Source organism: Taudactylus pleione, unplaced genomic scaffold (assembly GCF_031769625.1).
Source record: "Taudactylus pleione unplaced genomic scaffold, aTauple2 ptg000129l, whole genome shotgun sequence".
In the NCBI taxonomy this organism is placed as follows: Eukaryota; Metazoa; Chordata; class Amphibia; order Anura; family Myobatrachidae; genus Taudactylus; species Taudactylus pleione.
In genome coordinates, this window is record NW_028284531.1 from 15,397,424 (window position 1) to 15,416,307 (window position 18,884).

Consider the following 18,884-nt stretch of genomic DNA (forward strand, 5'->3'; position numbering starts at 1 on the left):
CAGGGTATACGTAATCAGCTTTCTAATAAGACTGGTAACTTTATAAACAACTGTGGGGTCTTTGTACTTAGCCTTCGAGAGAGATAAAGTGGAAGGAGATAAAGTACCAACCCACCAGCTCCTAACTGTTATTTTACTGGCTGCGTTTGAAAAATGACAGTTAGGATTTCATTGGTTGGTACTTTATCGCCATCCACTTTATCTCTTTCAGGGCTTAGTACATAGACCCCTATATTACAATAGGAGAATCAGTCATGGCAATATACCCATAAGTTGGAGATGGGTACTAACACATCATCTTATGGCAATTCCGTGGATGGATTCATTGAACTAACACCAGCAGCAAACATTCAGTACACAACTACATTGTCACTATTGAGTCGCTCATTGTTTCCCTTGTGTTCCTGTCATTGCAGGTTTGCCAGCTCTTCAGTAATACTGATCCAGAGATCAAGGCTTCTCTAACAGTTTCTTGCCTGGAAGAAGGTGATTGGTGTAACTTCGGAAATTCCAGTTTCCAAGATATTATTAATTTAAAACTCAATCCTGAACTAGTGTTACCTGAAATGGATGGAGTTTCAGAGTTTGCAGACTATGTGTCAGAGACTGTCGATGTTCCTTCTCCTTTTGATCTGCTGGAACCACCAAATTCAGGTGGCTTTTTGAAGCTGTCAAAGCCATGTTGTTACATATTTCCAGGTGGCAGAGGAGACTCTGCCCTTTTTGCTGTCAATGGATTTAACATCCTTGTAGATGGTGGCTCTGAAAGAAAATCTTGCTTCTGGAAGCTGGTGCGACATCTTGATAGGATTGATTCCATATTGCTGACACATATTGGAGCAGATAATCTACCTGGAATAAATGGACTTCTTCAGAGAAAGATAGCTGAACAAGATGAAGAACAATCTCAGGGCTCCACTGCTTACAGTGATTGGATGAAAAACCTTATATCTCCCGAGCTGGGGGTTGTGTTCTTTAATGTTCCAGATAAGCTCAAAATGCCTGAGTCTAGTATGAAGGTTAAAAGAAGTATAGAAGAAGCTTGTCTGACATTACAATACCTAAATAAACTAGGAATTAAAGCAGAACCTTTATACAGGGTAGTGAGTAACACATTAGAACCCATAACATTGTTTCACAAAATGGGGGTTGGCAGGTTGGATATGTATGTCTTGAACCCAGTAAAAGACAGCAAAGAAATGCAGTTTTTAATGCAAAAATGGGCTGGAAACAGCAAAGCAAAAACTGGTATAATTTTAGCGAATGGGAAAGAGGGTGAAATTTCAGTACCATATCTCACATCTATAACGGCCCTTGTTGTTTGGCTCCCTGCAAGCCCCACTGAAAAAATAGTGCGTGTGTTGTTTCCTGGAAATGCTCCACAAAATAAGATTCTGGAAGGTCTAGAAAAGCTGAAACATTTAGATTTCTTGAGGTACCCAGTAGCAACACAAAAGGATATTTCCAGTGGTGGCCCACCATCTATTGGTAAGCACACCAAAATAAAACAAAGGGCTGACAGCAAAGAAAGCCTAAAATCCTCCACAAGACCAAGCACAGGAAGACCAAGTAAACGGGAAGATATTTCAGAAGAGCTGGCCAGAGAAGTTAAATCGGAGCTTACAAAAGAGACAAAATTTGAGAAAAAGGCTAAGGAAGCCACAGATAAACATACTGAGAAATCATCAAAGATTGAAAAGATAAAAACTGAAGCCAATGATTCCACTAAAACAGAAAAAAGAAAACTTCTGAAGGAAAAAACAGGCAAAAAGTATATCAAGGACAAGATTTCTAAGCTTGATGAAAAAAAAGACAAAGAAAAGAAAGAGATAAAGAAAGAAAAAATAGATATAAAAAGGGAAAATATTAAAAAGGAGGAAAAGAAGGATATAAAGAAGGAAGAGAAGAAAAAAGAAGTTAAACCTGAAGTCAAGAAATTGCCAAAACATGATTTACGGCCATTTACCCCAGAAGTGAGAAAAACATTACACAAAGCAAAAGTTCCAGGCAAAATCCGAACTGAAAAAATTAAAAATAAACCTGAGAAAGATGCCACAGCAGAAAAAAAGGTAAGCCACCTTTTACCAGTTAATCTGGAAAAGATACCACAAGTTGCTGATATGTTAGAACAAAGATCAGCTATGTCAACTCCTGAAGATCTCACTAAGGACTTTGAGGCGTTAAAGCATGAACAAATTGATAAAAAAGAAGATACCATTCTCTTAGAACATGAGACTTTTGAAAGTAGACCCACAGATATGTTAGTGTTACAAAACCAGTTGAACAATGAAATCATGTTAGATGAGGTAACATCAGATAAGAAAGGTCCTATTGAGTCCCCGGATGAGGGAATCACCACCACTGACATGGAGGGAGACTCACAACATGAAGAGAAGCCAACATACCAGGCAGATGAGACAACAGAAATGGTTGATGAAGGTGCAGCAATGGACGAACCTGCTGAGATGGCAGAATTTGAGGAAGAGCTAATAACGGAAGAAGAGGCTGAAACAACCCCAGATGCAGAAAATAAGGTATCAGGCAAAAGCAGATTAGAATCAATGCCAACATTGGACATACAAGACCTGGAAACGGATGAAGATAAAGATAATGAAATGGATGAAAAGGGTATATTAGACAGAAAGCAAAAGGAAGAAATAATTGAGCAATGTGAAGATGACTATATTCAAAAACTAGAAGAAAAAGAAACGGAAAGAAGCATTGAGGTGGTGGAAAAGGCAGAAGTAGAAGAAATGGAGGAATATGCAGAAGAAATTGAAGATGAGCTGAAGCATAAGGAAGATGAAAACACAAAACAATTGAATGAACGGGAAGAAGATATGTCCTGTGATTTTGCAATGTCATTGCAGAAAGAATCAGATACAAAAACAAATGTTTGCAAAGATATTTCAAAGGAACCCTCCTACTTGGCTGGTGTCCCTGTGCCATCTGTAACTGCTACAGAGAATATTTCATACATCCAAGATGAAACTATGCCTGGCTATTCAGAGACTGAACAGACAATATCTGATGAAGAAATACATGATGAACAGGAAGAAAGAATTCCTCACCTCCAGTACGATGTAGGAAGTTACGATATTTCTGTGCCAGACCATCCTGGGTCATTTGAGGCTATTCATGGAATCAAAGCTATTTCATCTATTATGGTGACTGCAAAAGGTTATGTAATGCAAGAGCCTGAAATAGTGGGTTATCCTACAAATATTGTTGCTGCACCCCTTGCAGAGGAGGAGCATGTTTCCTCAGCAACATCAATAACCGAATGCGATAAACTATCTTCCTTTGCTACATCTGTTGCAGAAGATCAATCTGTTGCTTCTATTACTGCACCAAAAACAGAAGAGACTGGAAAAAGTTCATTATTACTCGACACTGCCAATAGCATTCCCTCTTCTCACACCGAGGCAACCCAGGGCATAGAGTACCTGCCATCTGCAGGCACCATATCACCAACTTCTTCTCTCGAAGAAGATAAATGCTTTAAATCCCCACCACCAGAAGATTTTCAATCACTGATGGCTTCCGTGAAAGGTCAACTGACTGAGAGCTGCCCTGGAAAAGATGATGAAGACAATGATTACACAACAAATGTTGAGATACTTGAGAAAAGGCATTACAGTGCACTTCAATTTTCTGAAGATGAGACTAGTGGTATTCAGTACACATATATAAGAGATGGGAAGACATCTGCTGTTCTTTATGGTGAAGCAGAAAAACTTGATTCAAGTCTTGGAGAGGCTGAGGAGAGATGTTTAAGTCCCGATGACAGTACAGTAAAAATGGCATCTCCCACTCAGTCAGGCCCTACAAGCACAGGACACACACCTTTCCACCAGTCACCTGTGGATGACCGATCTGAAACGACACAAGCTGAACTCTTTGAAGCAGCAGACATACTTATACATGAAAAGGAAAGAAAATGTGAAAAATTGTCTGAATATGAACCAATTGAAGAAAGTACAGAGCAACATTATACACATACTACCCTAAAAGAAGTGCCTTCTGAAATTGCAGCACAGATGGCAGAAGTCGAAGACATTTCAACAACTGGAACAATGTATTCACGTGACCAAGATGATGTTAAAGAATTTTCGCAAGTAACCAAAGAAAAAATGGCAGCTGAGGGAGAACAAATACCTGATAGAAACATTGACCTTAGCTCAGCTAGTTTCAAGTGTGACCTTTCTAACAACACAAATCTATCAATGAGTCCTAAACCATATATGCAATTCAAAGATTTAGCTTCAACTTGGGAAGTCTCTAATGAAGATTTCATAACGTCCCATAAGACGGAACATAAAGAAACAGAAATTAAGCCATTGCAATCAATGTCACCTTTACAAATGCCAACAGAGTATGCCGACTATGCAGGTAGTGCCGAGCGAAGTCCTGTAAATGATGAAAGGTCAACAGAGAGCTCTAGCCAAGACCTTTTCCTAGGAGATGCAAAGTCACTTTCTTTTACTGAACAAGGAAGAGAAGATGATACATCCTTACAGATGTCTTTAATAGAACAATGTCCAATTGTAAATGAAACATTTCAAGGAAGTCCCACAAAAGAAACATATTTAGATAATGAAAGTGCTTTTCATTTGAAAGATCAGACTCAAATTAAAGATACTAAATGTAAAACTGATGAAATGTCACCGGGATATGTGGAATTTTTGTTGTCCACAGAAGAAAGCTGTGGTGAAGATCAAAAACATCTCAAGGCGTTTGAAGATCATGCTCAGTCCTTACCTAGAGCAGAACCTAGCACTGATAAAGAAACATTTCCTGAAATCTATTCAGAAGAATCATCAGTGGCAAAGACACATTCATTTCACTACGATGGACAAGTTCAGCAAAAAGAAGAAAAATCTCTAGTAATTTCCTCTTCAAGCCCCGATGACTCAGAATCATTTTCTTTTGCAGATCACAGTCTACATAAAGAAATGGAATCTGTTGAAATAACAGCACAGTGTGAAACTAGTCCTTTAAAAGACACATTAAAAGAAAATCTGCATGCAGAGTTTTCTGTTGACCATATAAAATCAGCAGATATTGTAGAAAGTTCATTGGAAAAAAAAGGCTTCTCTGAAACATCAGATGATGAAATTGATAATGAAAACTCCTTTGAAACTGAAAATATTTATATGAATCAATTAACCTCTGAGAAAAAGGTATGGTTCACAAAGGAAAAACAAGAAGAATTCCAATACCTTACAAAGGAACACAAGCTACGATATACTGAAGAGGGTGAGAGCACTTTTCTTGATGACGCACGTGATTGGGAAGATCAAGCTGCCTTAAATGTAGATGTGTCTAACCAATCAGCTCCTGATAAAGCAGACAAGAATATCATAGGTACTGAATATGCACATTTTCAAGAGGAAAAACATGCAGACTATTTACAGGAGTCACTACATGTGTCTGGTGAAGACAAGGCACCACCTCATGAACCTATCTCACAACTTGAAACAACATATCTTTCAGACGAAGCATACTTGTTAGACAAACTGCCCTATGTAACAACATCTTCACCTGCTAATTGTTTATTTGACAAGCAAGATGGAGGTAATACGCCCACAATTCATCAAGGTAGTAGCATAGAAAGCGTACATGTAAAATTGCCTGTAGCCAAGGGTTTTGAAGAACATGAGTCAGAAGAGGATGAGGAGTATCCATATTCACAGACTGCTCATGATCTACCAGTGTCCTCCTATGAAAGCAGTACTACTGATAAGAAATGTGACATTCAGCTTGGAGAGGAAATTATTAATGCATTTGACAAATATGAACATTCTCCAGTAACGCAAGCAAGCTGTGATCCGTTCCCAGGGCAACCGTCCATAGCTGACTATACATTTCAAGATCAGGCCAAACAAGACTATGAATCCTATGATTGTACTACAGAACACAAAGAACAGGAATATGTTGAAACATTGTACACAGAGAATGTATCATTTTCTAAAGATAACCTGGACTTTAGCTTTGGAAACCAAGAGGATAAAAAAGATTTTTTCCCAAAACGGGACAAAAAAGTTTCTCCAAGCTCATTAGATTATCATTTAGGTACAAACTTGAAGGCATCATGCAGTCCTTTTGAATTGTATTCTCATGGAAATGAAACATGTGGGTCTACAAAAAAAAGTACTATAGAAGAAAGGGAACCAACACCATACCCAGATGACAAATCTTTTCAGTATGCTGATATATATGAAAAGATAGTTGCATCTGGGGTTGGGCACATCATAGAAGAGTCCGAGCCATGTAGTGCTGGCTATCTAGAGAAGGAGAAGATAGATATACCATCCTTAGAAACACTCACATCTAAAAATGAACTCCTTGGCCAAATGTCCTCAAAAGAAGAGGAATCTCACTTATATACCTTAACCGAGAAAGAACTCTCTTCACCGATATCTCCCAAAGAAAAAGGAGATAGTACTGCCTTTGAATACACAGAAACACAGCAACAGTTTTCAGGGAGTTCAGATAGTGGTAAAATATCCACTATTTTAGCTGTTGAGGAAACTGAACAATTACACATGGAGGCATCCTCTGACAAGGCACAAATAGAAAGACTGGAAGAACAGTTTGAAGCATTGTTACACAGCACAGACCATTCACCAAAGACAGATACATTGGCAGATGATTACCATGAGAGGTCCACTTACCTTAATGCACCACACCAGGAGGACAATATTACCATTAGCTTAGTTAGTGAAAACATTAGCTCAGCAGATGCAAGACCTAGTCAAGCTAAGTACTCTTACTATGAGAAGACAGAGACGTGGGAAGAAAATGCAAGTGATTCTGAATTAGAAAAAGGAGCCAAAGAAAAATCAGAAAAGGAGACAAAGTGTCCTGCTATACATGAAGAAATGGACAGCTCACATGAAATATACACATATGATTATTCCAAGGAAAAGAACAATTTATCAAATTTCAGTGTTCTTTCTGAACATCAAGACGTGGACACTGAACATTTTAATGTTCAGACTGAAGTCAAAAGTATGGAATTAAGTGGAATGCAACCTGTTGAACCTTCCTCCTCTGCTAGTGCACAATATAGCTCCCAGGGGGATGAACATGGAAGAGAAGCTAGTGATTATGAATACACCTATTCTTTCAAGTCAAACATTGATTTTACAAAGGATGGAAATGGATCCAAATTTCAAACTGAGTACCCAGAGTCACAAACCATTAATGAATCCCTTAATGTAGGTGGAGTATTAGAAACTTGTATTCTTGGTGGTAAAGAAAAACAATCTTCAGGTTTAACAGGGACTGATGTTCCAGCTCCTGAATCGGAATATTCATCTGGAGTATTTTCAGTTACAGCAAAGGGAAATGAAGAATTGTCATCATATGAATATCATTTAGAATCATTGTCTTTTGCAGGTTCTAAAGAACCAGGTACAGGCATTTTGAGTCTATCACATGCAACAAAAGAACATGATGAATACCTACAGGTTTCTGAAAGGGCTTGTGAAACAGCTACATCAGTTAATAGGTTTTCACCTGTAAGCCATCAGGAAGATCAATTGTATTCTAAAATTTCTGGTCAAGACTACACAGAAGCGGAGTACCAAAAAGAAGACTCTCACAGTGCATCAGAAACATCATCTGAAGCCAGCACTCCAGTTAAAAATGATACCACTGAAGGTTTTTATTCACAAATGGTTAGCAGTTATGTAGCAGATTCAGAAGCAGCTGTCAGGAATTTGTGGGATGTATCTCCTCTTGTTCCTGCTGATGCAGTCAAGCCTAGTTCACCAGTTGAGAAAGATGCCACTGATGATCGTGAGTCCACGTGCTCTTATGACATGGATGACTGCACCTTGCCATGCAGAATTGATTGTAAAAGAACACCTTGCTCATCAGTGGTTGACACAGTGAAAGAAACTATTGGTGAGCACCTGGAGCCTACACAGGTGGAAAATGCAGTAGCGATCCCTTCACTCTCTAATGTTCTGACATCATTTCCACCTCATCAGCAAGAAGAGCCATCCACTGCAAATGGCCCTACAGAAATTAACACTGTGCCAGAGTTATTCTGTCATTCACAGTATGTTGAAAAAGAGTTTTACACTTCTGAAGTACTGGATGAAAAAGCATCTCCAGAATCAGATAGAGAATCTTCTCCATATTCTGAGGAAGACATAGAAAAACCAAATCGACCTTTTTCTCTCATGTCTCCAGAGAACACATTTCAGCCTTTTTTCCCTGATGCACAAAGAAGTAGAGGATCTGAAGATCATGGAGATGCTTCGCATGAGATTGAGCCATGTATGGGAACATCGAGTGAGTATGAGCACAAATTATCTTCCTCTGAATATTTACATAGAAAAGGGGAGATCTCACCATCTTTCATCAACCCTAGCCCGCTTCACCTTTCAGATGACAGTGATGTTTCTCAAGATGAAGGTCAACCTTCAGTTAAGGGTAGAACTCATCATGTAAAAGTACATTATCTAAAAGTTGATGATGATGAAACACCACCAACATCTGTCAGTGATTCAGGATCCTCTCAATCAGACTCAGATGTTCCACCAGGAACTGAAGAATGCCCATCCATAACAGCTGATGCTGCAATGGACTCTGATGAAGATGCAGACTTTCTTCCTGTAGATAAATCAATGGGAAATTCTCACCACAGCAGCACAAGGCATGGTCATGATCCCCACCCTACTCCAATGATGGATCCCTATCCCCACCCTCCTCATCCTGATGTCTGTATGGTTGATCCTGAAATGTTAGTTAATGAGATCACTCTCAGTAAAGGAGAAAAGGTGCTAAAAAAAGATCTAAAGGAGAAAAAGATTGTTAGGAAGCCTTTAACTAAACCCAAATCAAACTCTCCAGTTAGGAAATTAGAGCCTAAGGGTAAATGGTCTCCAACACTGCCAAAGCAGACATCTCGAGAGGCAACAGAAAAATCTGCAAAAAATGTAACATTGAGGAAAGATGCAGCAGAGAAATCGCAGAAGCTAAGAATTCCATTGCAGTCACATTCTTCAAGGGGAGAAGACAAAGAAGATGTTTCTAGGAGCAGTAATCATGGCAAGCTAGTAAATGGCATCAAATCTACAGGTAAAGTAGTGTAAAAAATTATTTGATATTCCCTTTAGAATAACATGATTGACAGCATCGCTGTTTTATTCATCATTATTGTTACCTTACATAATATAAAAATTAGTTTTATTAGTTATTATTATTATTTCCACATAGTATTGCTATCAGAGGGGTATTCAGAAAATAGTTTAATAAATATTTGGAGTATACTGGTGAATGTTACTTGAATCTTTCAGAAATGAAACCGCTGTTATCACAGAAGACTCACACAGCTCAAAACAAAATCTGTATGTTATCTGTATACTGTGAGCTCATTTCAGAGGTTGATGTATATCCGCCCAGAACATACAGATGTGTCCATATATCTAACCTTGCCCGTTAAACAGCCCTTCTAGCTGCGCCATACCGTGGCGCGACTTTTCGTGCAACTTCTTCCCTTCAAATGTGTCTTATTCACAAAGCAATGTGAATAGGTTGCACAAGAAGCGTCATGCCTATATTCTGTGTGTGACTGCGGCTGTATCTGCATGCAGAAAGCTGCATTAGTGTCACAGCCGCTGACACTGTAATGTTGCGTTTTGCGTGCAGATACACCCACAGTTGAACATAGGCATGACGCATATCATTTTAATCAGCATAAGCTGCTTGTGCATCCAATTTGCGAATAAGACGCATTTTAAGGGGAAAAGTTGCACAAAAAGACGCTAGACACTACAGAGTCGCATGCGCTCATGTGTTATGTGTAACGTGACTTTTAGCATACGAAGGATAGATGTATGACTTTATAAAGGAAAAGATGCATGTTAAAAAAAGCATTATTACATATGTTGAATTGGGCTCTTCTCAAGATGCTTCCAACTCAAAAACACATTTCTGCCAGGTGTAAGTCGGGCAAAACAAGTGAATATACTTAGTGATGCAGTGAGATTGTCAGCGGCCATGATGTCGGCAATCTCTGGGGACACTGAAATGCTGGTGACACATTTGTAAAGGTGCTAGCTGCATTTTAAAGGGGACAAAGTTACAAGTAAACATACTGCTTTACCATCATTTTTAAACTTAAAATACTGTCCTCCTATACAACTCAGCATATACTGTGGCAAACGATTTCTACATTAAATTTAGTGCACTTGCCAGAGATTTGTCATCCATAATTTTTTGCACAAATTAAGCACAAAGAAAACAGAGTCTGTTTTACCACGTGAGCTTCTCTATATTTTCTTTAGCATAGCCCATTATAATGGCACATATGCAAAGCAAACCCAATTACAGTGGATAGTATACATTACAGATATCAATCTGATGGCTAGGGCATATTATGCACTCTATTCTGATGGCTAGTGTACAACAGAGAGTATATGTGCAAGGTGACTCTTCTTGAGGTAAGTTTCTGCATTTACAGGTGGCCTAGAGGATGGACTGTTGTGTGACATAGAAGCAGTGGTCAAAGTGGGAATTCTGAAGTGAGAGTATGGCGATAGTCTGTGTGCATGCAGTAGGCTCTTGTGTCAAAAAATGGGTGTGGCCACACTTCACTCAAAACCGGGTCGTGTCAGTATATCCTAAATGTCTCACATCGCCTCGGGAGGTTAGGGTTAGGCTAGGGGAAGGGAGGGTTAGAGTTAGGCACCCACGTGGTGAGGTTAGGGTTAGGCAACCCCCCGGGGGACATAGGTTTAGGCAGCGGGGAAGGGGGGGTTAGGTTTAGGCACTTAGAGGGGGCATTAGGGTTAGGCACAGGGAGGGAGGTTAGGGTTAGGCACCTTAAAGGATGGTTAGGATTAGGGCGAAAAATAGATTAGTTGATACTTACCTAGGGACGATCGGGATTTCCTCCTCTGTCGGCCAGCCGCTGTCGGGATTTGAACCGCCGGCCAGGGGTCCAGCGGTAATTCATACCGATTTCCTCTATCCTATCTTTTAGCACTGCACTTTTCACTCCCTACTTCCGATGAGGTACACAGGTGTGGAGGGGTACAGAGAGGTGGTGGGACACACAGGGATGGTGGTGTACACAGGGGAGGTGAGGGACACAGAGGTAGTGGGGTACACACATGGGGACAGTGGGGGAGGACAGTACATACATGGGAACAGGGATGGTTTACAGTGCACACATAGGGACAGTAAAGGAGGACAGTACAAACATGGGGACAGTGAGGGAGGACAGCGCACACATGGGGACAGTGAGAGAGGACAGTACACACATGGGGACAGTGATGGGGGAGAGTGCATACACGGGTACAGCGAGAGAGGACAGTACACACATGGGGACAGTGAGGGAGGACAGTACACACATGGGGACAGTGAGGGAGGACAGTACACACATGGGGACAGAGGGAGGATAGTGTAAACATGAGGACAGTGAGGAAGGACAGTATTCACATGGGGACAGTGAGGGAGGACAGTACGCATATGGGGACGGTGAAGGAGGGCAGTACACCTATGGGGACAGTGAAGGAGGACAATTCACATATGGGGACAGTGAGGGAGGTCAGTATATACACAGGGGGACAGGGAGGGAGGACAGTATATACATGGGGATAGTGAGGGAGGACAGTACAGACATGGGGACAGGGAGGAGGACAGTATGTGTACAGTAACAATAGGCCCAGGATATACAAGTCAGGTTCTTCCTCCTACTACTATGGTTGCTCTCTGTCACTCTCCCATGGGCAGGCTCTATCCTCCAGATCTTCCTGGAAGTCTATGAGCTGCGCCAGGTGGGCCAGGTTGTGGGACATGGAGAGTGGCTGCACATAGGTCTCTGAGCTGTTCAGTCCCACCTTCCACTTCTCCGCACGGGACTCAATGCTGAGCTGCATGGCTGGACCAACCCCCATCATCCTCCTGCTGCCCCTACACTACTATACACACACGGCCAGTACGGTCTCTACCAGGGCAGCGCCTCCCAGCCACACTGTGCTGCGCAGAAATTACACACTGCCTGTACTTTCTTGCAGAGCCATAACTAGGCATTTTGGTGCCCTGTGCCAGAAAGAGAATTGCCCCTATCCCCTGTTAAAAATAGGGACAGTGTTCTCCAAAGGTGCGTGCCAAAAATATAGGGGCATGGCTTCATGGGGAAGGGGTGTAGCCAAAGCATAGTTCTAATTTACATTGCACCGCACAGTAGTGTACTTTGGTCACATTACACCACACAGTAGTGTCCATTATTTACATTATACCAAACAGTAGTGTCCGTGATTCACATTACACCACACAGTAGTAACCCTTAAACACATTACACCACACAGTAATAACCCTTATATACATTACCCCACACAGTAGTGCCCCTTATACAGGCTATGCCACAAGTAGTGCCCCTTATACACATTACATCACAAAGTAGTACCCCTTATACACGATATGCCACACAGTAGTGCCCCTTAAAAACGTTACACCACAGTAGAGCCACTTATACACGTTATGCCACAGTAGATCACCTTATACACTTATACCGACCGCCGGCTTCCAGACCCTCTAATCCCGGCGTGGTACTAATGACAGGCGTCGAAAACTCGAAGCCTGTCATTAACCATACACTGGAAGACCGACGCCCGGCATACCGAATGAAGGTAAGCTGGGCGTGGACAGCAGCAAGGGGGGGAGGGTTAGGTTTAGGCTAGGGGAAGGGGGGGTTAGGCACACTCGGGGGGAGGGTAGGGTTAGGCACCCCCCTGGGGGACTAAGGTTTAGGCAGCGGGGAATGGAGAGTTAGGTTTAGGCACTTAGAGGGGGGATTAGGGTTAGGCACTTGGGGGGGGAGGTTAGGGTTAGGCACCCCTAAGGTAGGGTTAGGGGGTAGAATTAGGTTAGCGATACTTACCTTAGGGACGATCGAGATCTTCACCCTTGCCGGGCTGCCACTGTCGGTATTTGAACCCATGTATATTAGCAGCGGTGTGTCCAGCAGAAAAAGAGCCAGGCACACCGCTACTATTATACATTGCGGCAGCCAACGGGCAGTCAGAGGCGGTGGCGCAAACACGGGTAGAGTGGCGACTGGTTCCTCCCACAGGGCATGTGCAGGCTGCACAGTTATGGCTGTGCTTTCATCACAGTGCATGCAGTCCTGAAAAGTGAAAACTTGTAAAAAAAAAAGTTTAGTGCTATGTCATACCGGCACACTTCGAGCACTGCATGATGTGATAAGAGTGGGTTTGCTTTTGGTTTGTTTTTATTTCTGGCACCATGATAAGGATCGGTTCTATACACTAGCCATCAGGCTTAAGCTGGGTACACACTGGCAGATATATTGGCCAATCAATTGATCGTCCAATATATTGTGTGCCCATCGGCAAGTGTGTACCAGTGATATGTCTGTGAATGACGTCGTTCACAGATATATCGCGTTGGGTGTGCTGCACAGCCGATGCCCAATATATCTGCAGATGTGCTAAAACAGCTTGGAAAGTGTTTTATTACCAGCAGAAGGTAGGATAATCTACGTAATATCAGTTTAACAAAATAATTTAATAATGCAATTATTTTCATTTAAGAATATTACATTATGCACTATAATAAAGTTCATGTTTCCCCCTCACCCCCCTAGGTACAAGTAGCTCTAAATCCAGCTCTACCATCCCTCCTGGCCCACCTGTGTATGTGGATCTGGCATATATACCTAATCATTGCAATGGCAAAAATACTGATTTGGAGTTCTTTAAAAGAGTTCGAGCTGCATATTATGTTGTAAGTGGTAACGATTCAGCCAACGGGGAACCAAACCGAGCTGTGCTGGATGCACTTTTGGAAGGAAAATCCCAGTGGGGAGAGAATCTGCAGGTGAGTTATGAATATGTGACACAGTCTATCAAAACTACTGTGAAAGGGAACTAATTTGAGATGCTGATGCTCATTCCTTCTGCAGATTCCCATGTACTGTATGAGAAAATATTGCAGAGTTCTCCAAATTCATTATTAAACTAATAATAATATATATATATGTCAGAAGAAAAACCGCACACATTTTAAATTGCATTTGGATGCTGTAATTACATATAAGTAATATAATCATCCAACTTCCATTCCAGCTCAAAGCAGCCAAAAAAAGCCCAGCACACCACCATTTCAAAAGGTTTAAAAAGTGCTTATTTTGAAAAAGACAGCAGCACATTGTTCACAGCAAGTATGACAACAAACAGAGACTCGTCATGTCCACAGGGAGGCTTGGTATAGAAGCAGCTACCCCATTTTCAAATGGTGGTGTGCTGGTTTCTTTTTGGCTGCTTTGAGTGAGCTGGACGTTGAATGATTTTATATATATATATATATATATATATATATATATATATGTTTTAATGATCAAATTATTATTGTAAGTTATAATACTAGTCAGCATGTATGTTTTAGCATCCTCTTATGCTTTGTATTTCCAGGTGACATTGATTCCGACACATGACACGGAGGTGACGCGTGAATGGTACCAACAGACCCATGAGAAGCAGCAGGAGCTTAATATAATGGTCTTAGCTAGCAGTAGTACTGTAGTGATGCAAGATGAATCCTTTCCAGCATGCAAAATAGAGTTTTAATTATCACAGCATTTACTAACATCTCCATACGTACTTTGTGTTTAGGTATGTGTCCAGCCGCAGCCCAGTTCCCAACTAGATTTGTTTTGTACCCAAAGCATCCACCTTGCCAAACTCTTTCAACTTTACACCCAGCCTTATATTGGCCGGTTAAGAAAAGACTGTACCAACGTTGGGCGTCTATATGTATTTTTTGATACACTAAGCTTTTTTTAATATCATTACATCAGTTTGCTAACTATTACGCTTTTGCCATTTTCTGTATAATATTTATCACATTTTCATACAATGCTTATTATTAGCAACATGAAATATTGCTCTAATATCAATAGATAATAATGAATCAATCAACATCAATAATAATGAATGTTCTCTACATTATGAACATTCAAGAAGACTGGCTTAGGGCAGGACATTTACCATAAGTAAGATAGTCACTTAGTGGTATGAACCACATTTTGAATACTGATGTTACTTAGATCATTTATCTAGCTTACATTTTTTTATTTTAACCTTGCTTAAAATTACATTTGTACATCATAAGACAATGAAGGGGTATGAAATATACTGCACGACAAAAAAAGCAAGCATATTATTAGATATGTGAAGTAAGAACAAAATCCATTTCATGCTGTCTAACAAACCAAAATTATTTAGGGATAAAAGTGTCTGCTTAGAAGATGCTCTTATTGTGGAGCTTTGATACAGTTTGTCCAATCCCTATTGCAGGATCACAATATAAAAGGATGTGCGAAACGCGCTGGGTTCTTTGTGGCATACAGAGGTAACCAGAGTTATCCCAGTAGAATATATCTAACTATTTAACATTAAATAGAGTACAGTGACTCAAGCTAACCTAAATTCATTTTGGGATAACTGTGGCTGCATCTACATGCTTCATTTTACCATGTTCCGTGGTCCTCCACTAGGTGCTCAGTCAGAGCAGTGAAGCAGAGCCTCTGCAGCAGTGAGTAGAGAGATGGATGTTCTGCATTAACATATATAGGAACAAAGTATTCTTCTGTTTATCTTAAACACTATTCCCAATAGCCGCAACCAACTTGACTTTGATAATGTTTGAGACATTATTAAAAAAATAAAACAAACAGTAGGATAATCTCCCTGTTTTGTCTCTGTAATAAAATTCCTTATAACATATTGTACCGGTAACAATGGTTATTAGCTTATACCATTGTACTAATAGAATAAAAAAGTGAAGAGCAAAAATCAGTTTGATACTAAATGTGGAAAAACTGGATAGAATAATATCAGATATCAATGACTACTGTTATTTTTGTACAATAATATATATCAGCTTCCAGGATGTAAAGGATCAAACTGTTTACTGGTAGTGTTGGTAGTGGTAACTTGTCTGTCTGTCAATTATAACAAGCTAGTCTAAATATCCAAAATAGAGGCACTTCTCTTCCAACCTCCTCCTTAGATTTAGTTCTCATTTTACGTTGTTTGCTTAAGTCTTTGAACGGCAAATGGAGTAAAACCCATTCCACAAAGTAAAAAAAAATGCCAATGACTATAATGTTGACATGTGTCAATGTACATCACATGTAATTGTATGGAAAATAGATTCATAGCCACTGTGCTCTTATAAGAACATGATGAGATATTTTAACAACCATGGAAGCTGCTACACAAACTTACAACTTTTTTTTAAAACTTTTTGTTTACATACTAGTTTTTATGGCTGCTGTAGGGAGCAATTTGCCTTACAAAAATAGAAAAGCAACACACTTTCTGATTGCTGAACAAACCATTTATATATCAATGGTGTATTTTGCTGTCTAATTTATATATTTATTTTTTAGTGTCAAAGCTAAGCTGTGCGTTATTAATTTATGAGTATCAGTATACAGTGTTGATATTTAATTTTGTAGATAGATTTATTTAGTTGCGTCTTAACATAGTACAATGTATTGATTCAAATACTGGTCGTCAATAAAAGCCAGTTGCTTGATGTCGGGGATAGCATTTTACAGATTGGTAATTGCTCTTTTTAGGTGTCCCTCTAAGCTCCAACAGGACATATCTGTGAATACTCATCATGTAGTTGCTTTGCAATAGATCATGTTGTAGAAAAAAAAGAGATTTTAGTAAATGTTTTATTCCAGTTTTTGCACTCTAGAAATCAGTTTTAAACGCTTGCAATTTTGCACATATAAAATAGCGTCCTTTAGTAAATTTCCATTGAGGTTGCATTTAAAAGAAAAAATCTCTTCTTGTAGAAAATGTGATATGTTAATTTTTAAAATTAAAGGTTCCGTTCTACAAAATGTAAAAATTTTAAAAAATCAAAGAGATGACCATAAGATAATAATTTCCCCAAAGTTCCACTCATACACTTTTTGACTAACAAGTGTCTATAAATGTCTGTTACGTAGTGCCTGACTCTGGTTATTTACTGTAATGCTACACGTTGCGTTATTATTCTGCATCTGTGCTTTAGTATCACAGAGATACAAATGTAGTGCAACAGGCAGTGGTCCGACCTGGCCTTGTGATTAGTATCCCATACGTGTGTATGGACCTGTAGGGTGATACATTACAAGCCAAAATGATGACATTTAGTTTTTATTAGTTTGGACCCAAAGTAAAATCATGGTGGGTGAAAGTATTTAGCTAGATGTTTAAGATAGATTTGGAATGTTTGAAGATTTTGTTTGATAATGTTAACAGTTGTCTTTTATGGTATTTGTTAGTTTGTGGAAGTCCAATAGGTTTTCAAGTCTTTCATTTAACCCCAAGTCCCCGTATTTTTCTGTGCTGCATTTAAGAGAACTGTACCTTGTACCAGCACTTGTATTGTTGTACTGGATTGGTATGCTTGATTTATTTGATTGAAGTGAAAACTTAAAGATGCATGCCCTGCATTTTATGCACACGACTGTTGAACCTGTGTACTGTACATGTTCCATTTTTAATGATGTGGATGTTTGACCTAGAAGCCCCACCTACTTGCTGCAATGCTTGTGGCTCTAAGCCAGATACATAGGTGCCTAGATGCCTAGTGCACTCATTTGATGACGATCCAAAAGGAACACGCTAGTGCACAGCCATTTCCTTCGTCCACATCCATACGAGTGTCTAGGCAGAATAGCTAATGCACTAAAACAATACGAGCTATGAATGTTCCTATTAAGCCTAAACTTGAACTCTATATGTAAAAGACTAAGAAACAGGATGACCACAGTCACGTAGAAACCTGCCTTGCCCATGACAATACTGAATGGAAACACACACAGCAATGAAGTTTCGGAGAAGAATGTAAACAGTGTCATCTTAGACCTTTTACCCTTTATTCCTGTGCACTGAGCAATTTACTTTTTGGTTTCCCTTTAAGAAGCTTTCCAACAAATAAGGAACATAGTAAAACTACAAGTTACCAAATAGACATTCTCATTGCTGCCTTTTAATGCATTTTAGTAGTTTTGTAGCACTAAAGCAGCGTAACACTTTATATCAACAGTAGCTGCAGGGTTAGTGTTGCATACCCTGCACGAAAATGAACACACCCACCATCAACCAAGGTCAAGTCAATGCCTAATGCCTCTGCTGATCAGTACAGACCAGATAACATGATGGCTGTCAGAGGGCGGAGCTTGTAACCTTGACGGGCTGTATTCACTAACGTGTATCACAAATACAGATAACCTGTAAATCCATTACTATCATACAACGTAACATATAGGTGATATATAAAAATAGAAACATTTAAAATCGGCTGTTGCTTGTTTCTGCATGTGGACTACAACAAGTTATACTCCTGTATGTAATAGATAAAACAAAAAAAAAACTATTTTGCAAATATATAAAAAGTGAACATGTCTTAATTGTATTGAAAATTGCAACCTATATTCCTGATAGCTTCTTTCTACGTTGGATGTTGTATAAATAAGACCCCAACTTTTTCATTCTTTTTTCCTCTTACATTCCACGGCGTTACTAATAAACTTGTTTCCCTAAAAAGGTTTTTGTTTCGCTCTATTCATTAATTTCCCTTTTCTGTGTGCAAAAGTCTGTCGTTTTTGAATTTGCTGTAAATGGAAAACACTTGCAAATCTAACAATAAAATGACATGAATAGATCAGAAAAGTTTATATTTTGCCTTTATTTTAAGACAATTAAAGAGACTCAGCCTTGTCCCTCACACCTATTTCTCCACAACATTTAATAATAATATTGGTTTTAGGTTTTTAAAAAGTTTAACTCCCTATCCCCTCCCTCCCTCTCTTCCCCAGCGATTTCATCATGTAG

The 18,884-nt window shown here is 39.7% G+C and overlaps 1 protein-coding gene across 2 annotated transcripts in view; it reads left to right on the forward strand.

Moving 5' to 3' along the window:
• The window catches only part of MAP1A (microtubule associated protein 1A), a 187,630-nt gene extending 168,908 nt beyond the window's left edge, over positions 1 to 18,722 (forward strand). The window contains exons 5-8 of one of the 2 annotated variants that reach the window (XM_088472872.1): positions 417 to 7,174; positions 7,259 to 9,096; positions 13,631 to 13,863; positions 14,457 to 18,722. In XM_088472872.1, coding sequence (XP_088328998.1) covers positions 417 to 7,174; positions 7,259 to 9,096; positions 13,631 to 13,863; positions 14,457 to 14,612 — 8,985 coding nt within the window. In that variant the 3' untranslated portion in view covers positions 14,613 to 18,722. Of the gene's footprint in view, positions 1 to 416; positions 9,097 to 13,630; positions 13,864 to 14,456 lie in introns of both variants that reach the window. The other variant, XM_088472871.1, reaches the window with a different exon arrangement.
• The last annotated feature ends 162 nt before the right edge of the window (positions 18,723 to 18,884 follow it).